The sequence below is a fragment of the Narcine bancroftii genome, chromosome 3 (assembly GCF_036971445.1).
Source record: "Narcine bancroftii isolate sNarBan1 chromosome 3, sNarBan1.hap1, whole genome shotgun sequence".
NCBI classification, from domain to species: Eukaryota; Metazoa; Chordata; class Chondrichthyes; order Torpediniformes; family Narcinidae; genus Narcine; species Narcine bancroftii.
Genome location: NC_091471.1, coordinates 27,287,410 through 27,301,120, shown reverse-complemented (window position 1 = coordinate 27,301,120; position 13,711 = coordinate 27,287,410). Strand labels below are relative to the sequence as shown.

Genomic DNA, 13,711 nt, shown 5'->3' with positions numbered 1-13,711 from the left:
TTCCTTTCCCTGGTTGGTGCATGGAGCACGCGTAGGTTTCGTTTCGTTCCTCGTTGCCACTGTCGTGTATGCACTTGCGCAATTAAGACTTGGAGATGTGGTACTTTCTCATTCTTTTATACCATTAGACTAAGGTGGCTACTGGCATTCAGAGAGAGAGAGAGAGATATGGAAGGGTGACATGGCAGGCTTATACACAGCAATATGTACAAAGTTAAGGGAGGAAAATTTAGGGGAGACATCAGGGGTAAGTTTTTTTTTACAGAGTTGTGGGTGCCTGGAATGCCTTGTCAGGGATGGTGGTGGCAGCTGGAATATTAGGGGCATTTAAGAGACTTGGACAGGCACATGGATGGAAGAAAAATAGAGGGTTATGGAGTAGGGTGGGTTTAGTACTTTTTTTAAGGAAAGAATATATGGGGGAGGAGTCACGTGATGGAGTAGTGGCCGGTAGGGGAACTCCAGCCCTCTCGAGAAAAGTTAAAAAAAAGATAGAGAAAAAGCAAAGGCACAAACTTAAAAACCAAAACAAAATGAAAGTAAAAGTGTTAAGAAAATGGCAGCGAAGAAAGAAAAACCAAAAACAACGGGAAGAAAAGAAGAAGGAAAGACGTCGGAAGAAGAAGGTGAAGGCCTTACCTGTCCGAAGAGGCCCGCCGCGGAGAGAGAGGCCCGCTCCCACAGGTCAGTGGAGGTCCCGGGCTCGGGACTACAAAAATGGCTCGCAGAGCCGAGTAAAAGTGCGCAACCGCGCATGCGCGATATGCATGAAAAAAAACACACTGACGAGTGGGGGGGACAGCTGTGGAGTCGATCTCCACAGCTGAGAGAGACATCTGCAGCACAGCAGCAGGTGCAGAACACAGACAATAATGACAACAAGAAAGAAGAGGGTAAAAAGAAAACATGGAAACAACAGATGGTCAACCCAGAGGAAGAAGAAGAAGAAGAACAGAAAGAAGTGGAAGAAGAAGAGAAAAGCAAGACAATGGATGTAGCTCTTTTTAAAGAATATATGGAATCAGTGAAAGAATGGCAATTACAAGAATTTGATGAGATAAAAAGAATTAAGAATGCAGAAGAAAGAATGAATAAAATGGAAGTGGCCATATCAGAATTGGCAAAAAGAGTGGAAAATATGGAAAAACGAGAAACATTTGTAGATATGGAAGTAAAAGAGAAATTAGAAGAATCTAATAAAAAAGCTAAAGAGGCACAGGAGCTGTTAGCTCAGAAGATAGATATGATAGAAAACTATAATAGAAGAAATAATATAAAGATAGTGAGCCTTAAGGAAGATGAAGAAGGCAAGAATATGAGAGAATTTATAAAAGATTGGATCCCCAGGGTCCTGGGAAGACCAGAATTACAGGAAGAAATGGAAATAGAGAGGGCACATAGAACTTTAGCCCCGAAACCACAACCGCAGCAAAAACCAAGAACCATTTTAGTAAAATTCTTAAGATATACAACAAGAGAAAATATATTGGAGAAAGCAATGAAGAAAGTAAGAGAGGACAAAAAGCCACTGGAATATAAAGGTCAAAAAAAAATTTTCTATCCAGACATAAGTTTTGCAATACAGCGAAAACGATCTTATGGAAAAAAGGATATAAATTTATGTTAAGGTACCCAGCGGTACTTAAAATAATTATTCCAGGGCAACAAAACAGACTATTCTCGGATCCAGAGGAAGCAAGGAAATTTGCAGAACAACTACAAAACAAGCAGAGAGATGAAGACATGTAATAAGAGTAAAAATGACCATGATTTATATGTATGTGTGTAAAGGGGTATATGTGTGTGTGTGTATATATATATATATATATATATTGTTGACCAGTTTACCTATCTCGGCTGCACCATTTCATCAGATGCAAGGATCGACAATGAGATAGACAACAGACTCGCCAAGGCAAATAGCGCCTTTGGAAGACTACACAAAAGAGTCTGGAAAAACAACCAACTGAAAAACCTCACAAAGATAAGCGTATACAGAGCCGTTGTCATACCCACACTCCTGTTCGGCTCCGAATCATGGGTCCTCTACCGGCACCACCTACGGCTCCTAGAACGCTTCCACCAGCGTTGTCTCCGCTCTATCCTCAACATCCATTGGAGCGCTTACATCCCTAACGTCGAAGTACTCGAGATGGCAGAGGTCGACAGCATCGAGTCCACGCTGCTGAAGATCCAGCTGCGCTGGATGGGTCACGTCTCCAGAATGGAGGACCATCGCCTTCCCAAGATCGTGTTATATGGCGAGCTCTCCACTGGCCACCGTGACAGAGGTGCACCAAAGAAAAGGTACAAGGACTGCCTAAAGAAATCTCTTGGTGCCTGCCACATTGACCACCGCCAGTGGGCTGATATCGCCTCAAACCGTGCATCTTGGCGCCTCACAGTTTGGCGGGCAGCAACCTCCTTTGAAGAAGACCGCAGAGCCTACCTCACTGACAAAAGGCAAAGGAGGAAAAACCCAACACCCAACCCCAACCCACCAATTTTCCCCTGCAACCGCTGCAATCGTGTCTGCCTGTCCCGCATCGGACTTGTCAGCCACAAACGAGCCTGCAGCTGACGTGGACTTTTTACCCCCTCCATAAATCTTCGTCCGCGAAGCCAAGCCAAAGAAATATATATATATATATATACACACACACACATATATATATATATATATATATATATATATATATCGTGTGCATACATGAATGTATCCGTATTTAGAGGAAAATATAGAGAGTATAGACAAGAATTAATAAGGGAGGGAAATGGAATAGAGGGAATGAGGGAATTAAAAGAGTGACCTTTGTTACATATGAAAATTGAAATCTTTTCTGGGGGGAGCTGGGTGGGGAGGAGTTACGGTCACTGCAAAATCAGCTGACGTTTGCGAGTGAATTCGCAAATCCAAATGGAGAGGGGAGATGTGGTTGTCCGACAAGGGATAAAGGACAACTCAGGAGGGGGAGGGGAGATTGGGGTTAAAGAAGTTTTAAATAGGAGAACAGGGAAAATGTTTGATGTTTTAGAAATGTTGTCTTATAAAGTGTTCAAAACAAGAAAGCAGAAATGGATAAGAAGGAAAGGTAATGATGGAGAAACGGAAAGGGAAGATAAACAAAGTATAAAATAGCTACGCTGAACTATATGACTTTGAATATTAACGGAATACATAACCAAATTAAAAGGAAGAAACTGCTAAATTTACTGAAAAAAGAAAAAATTGATATAGCATTTGTGCAAGAAACACATTTAACTGAATTGGAGCACAAGAAATTAAAGAGAGATTGGGTAGGGCACGTAACAGCAGCGTCATATAATTCAAAAGCAAGAGGAGTAGCTATATTAATTAGTAAAAATGTGCCAATTAAAATAGAAGGGGAAATAATATCTCCAGCAGGGAGATATGTAATGATAAAATGTCAGATATATTCGGAGTTTTGGAATCTACTCAATGTATATTCACCTAACGAAGAAGATCAAAAGTTTATGCAAGATATTTTTTTGAAGATAGCAGATACGCAAGGGAACATATTAATGGGAGGGGATTTTAACCTGAATTTAGATTCAAATATGGACAAAACTGGGAAAAAAAATTAACGGAAAGAACAAAGTAACCAAATTTATAATTAAATCGATGGAAGAAATGCAACTTTTGGATATATGGAGGAAACAACACCCAAAGGAAAAGGAATATTCATATTACTCGGCTAGACATAAAACATACTCAAGAATAGACCTATTTTTGTTATCAGCTCGTATGCAAGATAGAGTAAGAAAAACAGAATATAAAGCTAGAATATTATCGGACCATTCACCCTTAATATTGACAATAAAGTTAGAGGACATCCCTCCAAGAATGTATAGATGGAGATTAAACTCCATGTTACTCAAAAGGCAGGATTTTAGAGAATTCATTGAAAGACAAATTAAAATGTATTTTGAAATAAACACGGAATCAGTGAAAGATAAGTTTATACTATGGGATGCAATGAAAGCGTTCATTAGAGGGCAAATAATAAGTTATGTAACCAAGATGAAGAAGGACTATAATCAGGAAACAGAGCAGTTGGAAAGGGAAATAGTAAATATAGAAAAAGAATTAGCAATGAAGGAAGATACAACTAAAAGAAGAGAATTGGCAGATAAAAAAATAAAATATGAAACACTACAAACATATAAGGTGGAGAAGAATATAATGAAGACAAAACAGAAATATTATGAACTAGGGGAAAAAACGCACAAAATTCTAGCATGGCAGTTTAAGACAGAACAAGCTAAGAAAATGGTATTGGCATCAAGGAAAAAAGACAAGCAAATCACATATAATCCAAAGGAGATCAAGGAAAACTTTAGAGAATTCTATGAACAATTATACCAAACTGAAAACGAAGGGAAAGAAGGGAAAATAGATGAATTTCTAACTAAAATTGAACTACCAAAACTACAAATAGAGGAGCAAAATAAATTAACAGAATCATTTGGAATAGTAGAAATACAAGAGATAATAAAAAAATTACCAAATAATAAAACACCAGGAGAGGATGGATTCCCAATAGAATTCTATAAAACATTTAAAGATTTATTAATTCCTCCCCTCCTGGAAGTAATCAACCAGATTGATAAAACACAAAGCTTACCAGATTCATGTAAAACAGCAATAATTACAGTAATACTAAAGCAAGGGAAAGATCCACTCGCACCAGCGTCATATAGACCAATATCTTTACTTAACACAGATTATAAGATAATAGCTAAACTATTAGCAAACAGATTAGCAGAGCATGTACCGAAAATGGTAAATCTAGACCAAACTGGATTTATTAAAAAAAGACGCACAACAGACAATATTTGTAAATTTATTAATTTAATCCATGCAGTAGAAGGGAGTAAAGCGCCAACAGTAGCAGTTGCTTTAGACGCAGAGAAGGCCTTTGACAGAGTAGAATGGAATTATTTATTCAAAGTATTGCAAAAATTCAGTTTACCAGAGAAGTATATTAATTGGATTAAAGCATTATATAAGGGACCATTGGCGAAAGTGACAGTAAATGGATATGTATCAAAGCAATTTAACTTAAGCAGGTCAACACGGCAGGGATGCCCACTATCACCTTTATTGTTCGCGTTAGCTATAGAACCACTAGCAGAATTGATAAGAACAGAAAATAATATAAAAGGGATAAAAATAAAAGACAAGGAATATAAAATCAGTTTATTTGCAGATGATGTTATAGTATACTTAACAGAACCAGAACTATCAATAAAAGAATTATATAAGAAATTGAAGGAATATGGAGAAGTGTCGGGTTACAAGATTAACGTAAATAAAAAGTGAAGCAATGCCTATGAATAATGCGGATTTCTCAAAATTTAAGAAGGAATCACCATTCAGATGGCAAATGCAAGCAATAAGATATCTAGGTATACAAATAAATAAAAATCTCGGCCAACTATATAAACTCAATTATTATCCACTAATGAAAAAATTACAGGACGATTTAGAGCATTGGAAAGATTTACCACTAACACTAATAGGAAGGATAAACTGTATTAAAATGAACATTTTTCCAAGGATATTATACCTATTTCAGGCATTGCCAATACACCTGACAGAGAAATTCTTCAAGGAGTTAAAGAAAATAATAAGGAAATTTTTATGGAAATGGGGAAAACCGAGGATAGCACTAGATAAATTAACAGAATGGTATAAACAAGGAGGCTTACAACTGCCAAACTTTAAAAATTATTATAGAGCCGCACAATTAAGATACCTATCAGATTTTTATCAAACAAGGGAAAAGCCAGATTGGACTAGATTAGAATTAGATGAAATAGGGGAAAAGATACCTGAACACATATTATATAGATGGGATGGAGGATTGGTGCAGCGTAGAAGTTCTCTAATATTACATCATCTCCTCAATATTTGGAAGAAGATTCATGTAGAGAGAAATAGAACAGATTATCAATTACCAAAACTAATATTGACGCAAGGTAGGTTACTCCCTTTTACAGTGGATGGCCTTTCCTTTGGAGAATGGGAGAGGGGGGGATCGAGAGAATGGAAAATTGTTTTTCAGGAGGTAGATTGTTATCCTTTGAACAAATGAAGGATAAATACAATATGGCTCAGGATACGGTGCTGGCATGTTGCCGATTGAGATCCTACTTGAGGGACAAATTGGGAGGCAGTCTGAGTTTACCGGAGGGAGGTGGCTTTGAGTGTGTGGATACAGATACAATGATAATCAAAAGATTTGCGAGGGGGGGAGAGTGAGGAAACAAATGGTGGAGCTGGACGGGAATGGGAGCAAGATTTAAATATGAAGATAGGGGGTTGTGTCCTGGAACGATGAGAAGTGCAATGGGTGCGAGGTTGCGTGTGATGCAGTGTAGCTGGATGCACAGGCTGTGCATTGCACCTCGGGAGTTGAATAGATGGGGCCCGGCAGTATCTGATAGATGTTTTCGATGTAAGGGAGAGGTGGGAGCGGCGGTGTGAGAAAGTGGAAAGATTTTGGGAGGATCTAAACCAAATATTAAATAAAATTGCAGAGAACAACGTGCCAGGGAATCCAGAGGTCTTCCTCCTGGGTGGCATGGAAAGCAAAGAATTTGGAATTGATTTGGAGGATGCACAAAAAAGATTTGTTAAGATAGCTCTAGCCGTAGCAAAAAAAATGTATTATGTCAACCTGGAAATCGGAAGATAATTTGAAAATACAACAATGGTATATGGAAATGAATAAATGTATTCCATTAGAAAAAATAACATATAGTTTAAGAAATAATATTGAAATATTTGAACAAATATGGGAGCCTTACATGAAACACAATAGCGAAAACCTACCGGGGACATTCACTACCTAAATTAACGAAAGGAGAGGGAAGTGAGAAGAGTTGACTCAGTGGAATTTCTTGTTTATTTTTAATGAATGACAACATTGTTTGACAGGTTTAATGTATCCTAGATTTTGTACTTTAAATGGATGGGAGGGGGGAAGTAGGGAGGGTGGGATGGGAGGAGGGAGGGGGGTGGAGAAAATGGCACTGTATATATTTGAAAAGGAAAAAGTATGTATCATGGTTAATGTGGTTTATGGTGTGAAAAATAAAAAATTTAAAAAAATAAAAAAAAAAGGAAAGAATATATGGGTCGGCACAACATCGAGGGCTGCACAATCTAATGAAGAGTATGAGACTGAAGGGTGAACTCTTTTTTTTCCAGCTATACTATCCCAATGTGCAGGGTGTGAAAGATCTGCTGCAGGCTTTGGACACCGAGAACCAGTTGCAGTTGATTCCACACATCTGGAAAGGTTGGTGCAACTCAGCTGTTCATTGGTGCATGGCAGGGATTTGTCAGTTCCCTGTTCTTGAGTGGAGGCTGTAATCTGACTTTCACCAGCTCAGGGCTGATTGCGGTGCAGTACACACTATTTCAGAGACTGTGGGCTCAAGTCACCCCTGAGGGTCTGGAGCACAAAAATCCAGTCTGATCTATTTTATCGACGACAACAAACATCTCTTGTCTGTTGTCTCAAGTGAGCAGACAAGAATGCATATTTTGAAGAGACCAATTCAGTTTTTAATCACTCATTCATTATCTGGTCATTGTCCTTTAGCTATTTTTGGGAGCTTGCAAAGGACAATTGAGTTTTGCTTACCATTTCATTTGTTGTAAAATACTTTGACATATAATATGCCAAACAAATTGTTTGAGTCTCCATATTTTCCACAGACATTAAGTACCTTGGTCACAGTAACAAGGAGGATCTTGTGGAGGAAGTGCTTGAACTGATGGGTCGGGACAAGCACCCTCCAGAGGTAAGGAACGTCACTGAGATCATTGATATTTCTGTACGTTGTTATTACTGCTACAGTAATAACAATGTAATAAGTGGGGGGAGGGGGGGAGGGGAATTACATTATGTAAGCACAGATGATTTCAACATAAATTCATGGAAGTGGGTGACCCTGCAAGCTGATTGAAGTGTGTTCAGTAACATCAGGGTGATGTTTATTGTTTTTTTATATATATTTAAAATTTTTTTGACCACACATGCAGTCAAGTACAAGGTTAAAAAGTACGTGCAAAAATAAATCCAGAATTTACTCCATGATGGTTAGAGCCCAATCCCCCAACCCACCCAAGAAAGACCCCAAAGAAACGAAAAAGATAGTTTTGGAAAGAAAAGCAAGAAAAAATAAAGCAAAAGGAAAGAAAGAAGAAAAGCAAGATGGATTGGTGAAAAGAGCCGCACACTCCACGGATCATAAATTCATATTCAATTAATTTTTTTTGGAGAAGATCAACAGAGTTTCAAGGATTTGGATGAACATAATTAAAGGTTTACACCAGAGATTTGTAAATATGGATGCCAAACTTGTAAAAATATGTCATACTTATTTAAGTTATAGGAAATTTTCTTGACGGGAATACAACTATGTATTTTTACATTCCAATGTGTCATATTTAGATTGTTGTGGTTTCTTGATGTAATGCTGGCAAACTGCTTCAACCCAGTGGTGGTGGTTAATCCTTGTGGTAGGAAATTGTGGGCTTGACTCAGCAATAATAAATCCGAAGATCGAGCTGAACAATACCGAGAACGTCAGTGGAATCTGCTTTTAAATTGAACAGAATGGGCAATTTTAACTGACCTTCCAGCCAAAATAAGGATTTCTTATGAAATCTGCAACTGAATAACATGGCCAGTTTCACACCTCACTAGATGAGGCATTGTGTTTGAGGCCCAGCGGCTATGTAGAGAACACCAGAATGGGAAAGTTTAGATATGAAGTAATCACTGTGGAAAGGAGCTGAGAATAACCTTGCAGAGATGTTGAAAGTGGTAAACAATTCTTCAGAAAACCCTGACTAAACCTCAGCTCTAAAGACTGAAGAGTACAAATGTAGGAATTGCATCAAACCACAATAACAAATTCATTCAGACTTTGCAATACACAAATGTTCTGGAGAAAGTCGTATATACCTGACGAAAGGCCCAGACCCGAAACATTGGTTATCCTTTACTTCCTATGGAGGCTGCATAGTCCGCAGAATTTTTCTAGCATTGCCCTCAACCCAAGCATCAGGTTTCTTGTTCAACCTTGTACTTTGTTTAAAAGTGGGAAAGTATTCTTACCCAAGGTAAATTTTAAGCACTCAGAAAAAAAAATTGAAAGACGATTTTGATTGATGAGGACAGGAATAGTTAGAAACCAGAACTTGGTGAGGGTTGAGCTGGTTAAGTGAGTGGAGCCTAACACAAGATTATTGTTTGAAACCGAAGTGATGATGGTAGCTTAGCAAGAAGTGATATTATAAATGTGCTGTGATGTTCTATGGTTCTCTCATTTCCCATAAACGTGCTTGTATGGATTAGAAGTTCCAAATCCAGCATGTAGTAGACTGACCAACAGACAGGCATGATGGTCAATATTTTTTAGTAGCATGGAACAGAACAGCATAGAATTGGCAGCATGGTCTTGGCACAATTATGAGTGTTCCGAATGAACAGTGGAATAAATAATGGGGTGGAAGGTGTATATTAAGGTGTATGGGGAAACAGCCAAACATAGATATTAGCAAGAAACAAGACCAGTCTCCAAGCAAGTCCAGGCTTTAAACAGGACAGAATCCAAAGTGTGATTATATTCCTTTTTGTATGGCTGTGCTGTCACTGGTGCAGATCCAGGAGAACGGAGACACGCTGTTGGTCCAAAGAGTTCAACTACTAATGCCAGCCACTCCAAATAGACTTTAAACTGCCTGTTCAAGAAGCTGATGTTGTTTGTAAGTAAAATACTGCAACCACGGAGGTCTGTGCCCAAGATGGCAGCACCTATGCTCAGCATCAGCCACGAGGGCTTGCAGACCCCGGGCAGTTGGGGACCAGCGCAGGGCACCAGAACCCGGGAGAACACCCCCACCCCCACAACCACCTTTGAGAAGGAGAGGCAAAGGAGACAACTCTCCAGGATGGTGACCACAACAGTGAATCAGCAAGAAGTTTAGCACAGAGACCCACACAGGCTACGGGTGACTTGCAGTCCAGGCAGCTGCAGGAATTGCGGGCTCCTGGAGACTGGCTCATGGGAACAAATATATTGGAGCCAGAATTCGATAGGATGCTGGGGGTAAGAAGGCTTCCTGAAGGGCCTTGAGCACTGAAGGCTTCCTGATTGTGTCAGCAATCTGGAGCTCAGGTTACCAATGGATTGAACTGGAGCCTTTGTGGCTGCAGAAGCGCTGCAGGTGAATCCACAGACACTCAGTGACTCTGCTCTGAAGGGACTCGTTGCTTCTCTTTCTCCCTTACTGTGAGGGGCGCTGGGCAACACTAATGGTGACTCTTCACCTTACAGCAGGCACAAAGCAATTTTGTGTAATATTACGTTTTGTATTATTACATGACAATAAAGGAATCTGATATCAAGTCAAGAATGGGGTCAGGTGTCCAATTTAACACTGAGACATTCTGAATGATTGGGTTCATATCTACCACATTATCCACCTGTTTCCACAAACAAGTCTCATTGTGATACAGAAGGAACATGAGATTCCTAATATTACAGTCCTTGGCACAGGAACCAAAATTAACCAATAAATGTCTTTACAGCTGCAAGCTGCCTTTTCTGACACAGCATTAGATATTAAGGCGACCTATATGAAGGACCAGCAGAAAATCTTGAAATGGACTGCTGCATCTTTGGGAAATGTGACTGTCCTGATTCTAAGAGGAGGTCGATTTCAAGATGCTTGGTAAATATTGTGAAGAGCAACTTGTGGTGAACAAATCAGCTTTAAAATGATTGTTGGTTCAAAAGGAGCTGCTTCATTTTTTTAATAAAGAGTAACCAGCTATTAAAATACACTCTGGCACAATTTCTATAATCATGTTTTTAACAATGAGCCAGGGATAATAAAGTGGTTGGGGATGGCAGGGGGCAAAATGGCAAGTACTGTATTGGCATTTTAACTATTACATGGGGTTTGTATCCAGCACCAAGACTTCTTGAGCATAAGTGCCTTCTCTTTTAGGCTCCATCTAGAAATTTTAATTGAAATTAAATAATATTAGTCCATCATTGTGGACTGGCCACAGCAGTCTACATGATGGTCTGACTTGGAGGACGTAGGTTAGCAGTACAACAGCACAGCTAGCTCAACACTGTCGCACCACCAGCAATTGGGACCAGGGTTTGAATCCCGCTCTGTCCGTAAGGAGTTCATACATTCTCCCCATGTCTGCATGGGTTTTCCCCAGGGCTCCAGTTTCCTCTCACTCTTCAAAATGTACTGGGGGTTGTAGATCAATTGGGTGGTCGGTATAGGCTTGTGGGCAGAATGTCTAAATTTAAAATTTAAGTACAGCCAAGGGTACACTTTGGGAGCATGGAATTAAGCTGTTGCTGAGCTAATGCGTAGGGAACCCAGGTGCATCTAATGATCGTAGACGAGAAACGCTTCAATGCAAAGCACAGTGGTTTCTTTCAATCTAATTCATCGCATAATAAATGCCCAAAGTAGAAAGGTAAGCGAGTACAAAATTTCAAGATCCAGAGAATAAAAGAAAATTATAAATTTCCCAATCTTATTGCCAGGGTGGAAATACCTAATGCTAAGGGAATAGTTTTAAAGTGAGGTGTACAGAGGAGATTTTAGGCACTTTTTTTTGCACAGTATTGTCGGATCATGGGACATGTTCCCAGGTGAAGTGGTGGAAGCAGATACGGCAGCAATGTTTAAGATGCACACAGGCATGAATGTACAAGGGACAGAGCGTTGAGGACCATGTGCAAGCAGAGGGGATTCGTGTAGAGGGCCATCATAATTAGCACAGACGTTGTAGGACTTGGTGTCTCTTCCTTCACTTTGTTCAATGTTCCTAATGTGGTGCATAGTCATTTATGTAAAATGCAATAAGTCTCAATATTAATGTTCCCATTCCACACTTCCACTTAGAAGCCTGTACCACATGCCTGTTTATTTCATATTTAATCTTGTCTAATTGAACACAATATTTGATATGAAAGTGATTTCTATTTTCACCTCTCTTCAAAACTTCAAGTGGAAACTTTCATTCCACATCAACCATGTTCAACCCTTTTATTTATTCCAGAGATGCCTTATCCTGGATCCAATACAAATTAAGGAGATGCTGCTCTTATGGAGAGTCAGAGCAAACTATTTCCCATATTTACTGCATGCCTTTGGCTCCAAAAATGTCTTGGTCTTCATAGGTCACTGGCATTCTTAACTAGTGATGAATCCAGCTTAAAAAGACAGTTTGTGACTTGGCCTGTACAGTTCAATCACTTGTTATCTCTGTCCCTAGGGAGATGCTGCCACTTTTTAAAGCAAACAACAGAGTCCCTAGGTAAGCTGGTCCCCGCACTGATTATTACTTTGTGTGATGTTTATACTTTAAAACAAAAGATGCTTTTGAGGAATATCTGAAGTCTCCTTTTTACTCAGCAAAGTTCTACTGGACGAGTTCCTGGACCACGCAAAGGGAAGCAGCAACAAGACTCTGGCTGTGGACCTAGTGAAGCTGGCTAGTACTTTCAGTCTACCTTCAACCTCTGAGTTCTTGGATCGGGTTATGGCAGAATTTGAGCTGACTGATGAAGAAAGGTAATCTTGTCTACATGCAATAGTTCAAGATGTAACCAGCTATGGCTAACATATCAATCCAAGGGAATGCCTGTTGTGCATTGACTAAGAACACAGTAAAACTCCAATGCTTGGGGTTTGGTGCTGGACTAACCGATTTTCTGGAGTATTGGATGTTATTATTAGCACTCCAGAACACTTTAAATTTTCTATTATTTAATGTTACACCCTTTTTATAACTTCCCAGTTTGCCTGGACAGTTTAAAGGGTATGAAGGAAGTGGCACTCCAGTGAGTTTCAGGGGAGCATGGGAAATATCAGTGTTTCTAGTCTGATAATGGACTATCAGAGTTTAACTGTAAGGTTAAAAACAGATTAGTTAATAACAATGGTTTTCAAAGTATAATTGTGGAATTATTTATTTTCCTCACATAAACAGGAGGACCTTGAAAGAGTTGGATAACAGCAGCAGCGACAACAGTGATTGTGAATGACTCGATCAGGGTGAATCCGTCAAGTTGTGTCCAATTAAAGTGCAGAATGGCCGACTGAGGGTTGGCCATTGTATTTCTTTGATGTATGTGCTGCGCAACTGATTGGACCATGGATGAATGTAGCATAGATGTGGATGTATTAAAAGAAATAAAACTGAGAAAGTGCAAGAGAAGCTACAGTGCACTCATAAAGAGTCCTTTACATTTTAAGGATCTAAGTCATCATCATGGCCCATCCCTTCACAAGCAAAGATGAACGCAGTGCCTTGTCGCTCTTCTGCTCTCACAGAACTTTTTGTAGTTGTTGGCACACTGTGATGTGCCACTGCAAATCGCAGAACGCCATGCAGTGCGATTTGAATTTTTTTGTGAGGCCCTCCCAGTCAGTATGGTTGACATGGAATGACTGGTCAAGTCGAGTTTATTGTCATCTGATTGCACAAGTATAACTGGATGAAACGACTCGACCTCGGTGCAAACCACAAAGACATAAAAACACAAACTGTTGGTAAACTCAGCTGGTCAAATAGTGTCCTTCATGTAGCAAAGGTAAAATTACATCCCGATGTTTCAGGATTGAGCCCCT

At 39.5% G+C, this 13,711-nt stretch overlaps 1 protein-coding gene across 3 annotated transcripts in view; it reads left to right on the top strand.

Annotated features, from left to right (window-relative positions):
* Positions 1–13,298, top strand: part of ptcd3 (pentatricopeptide repeat domain 3) — a 57,899-nt gene extending 44,601 nt beyond the window's left edge. For all 3 annotated transcript variants that reach the window (XM_069923657.1, XM_069923658.1, XM_069923656.1), the window contains 6 exons: positions 7,238–7,328; positions 7,751–7,836; positions 10,635–10,777; positions 12,354–12,395; positions 12,494–12,652; positions 13,071–13,298. In XM_069923657.1, the coding sequence (XP_069779758.1) occupies positions 7,238–7,328; positions 7,751–7,836; positions 10,635–10,777; positions 12,354–12,395; positions 12,494–12,652; positions 13,071–13,125 (576 nt within the window). In that variant the 3' untranslated portion in view covers positions 13,126–13,298. The remainder of the gene's footprint in view (positions 1–7,237; positions 7,329–7,750; positions 7,837–10,634; positions 10,778–12,353; positions 12,396–12,493; positions 12,653–13,070) is intronic.
* Positions 13,299–13,711: the final 413 nt, after the last annotated feature.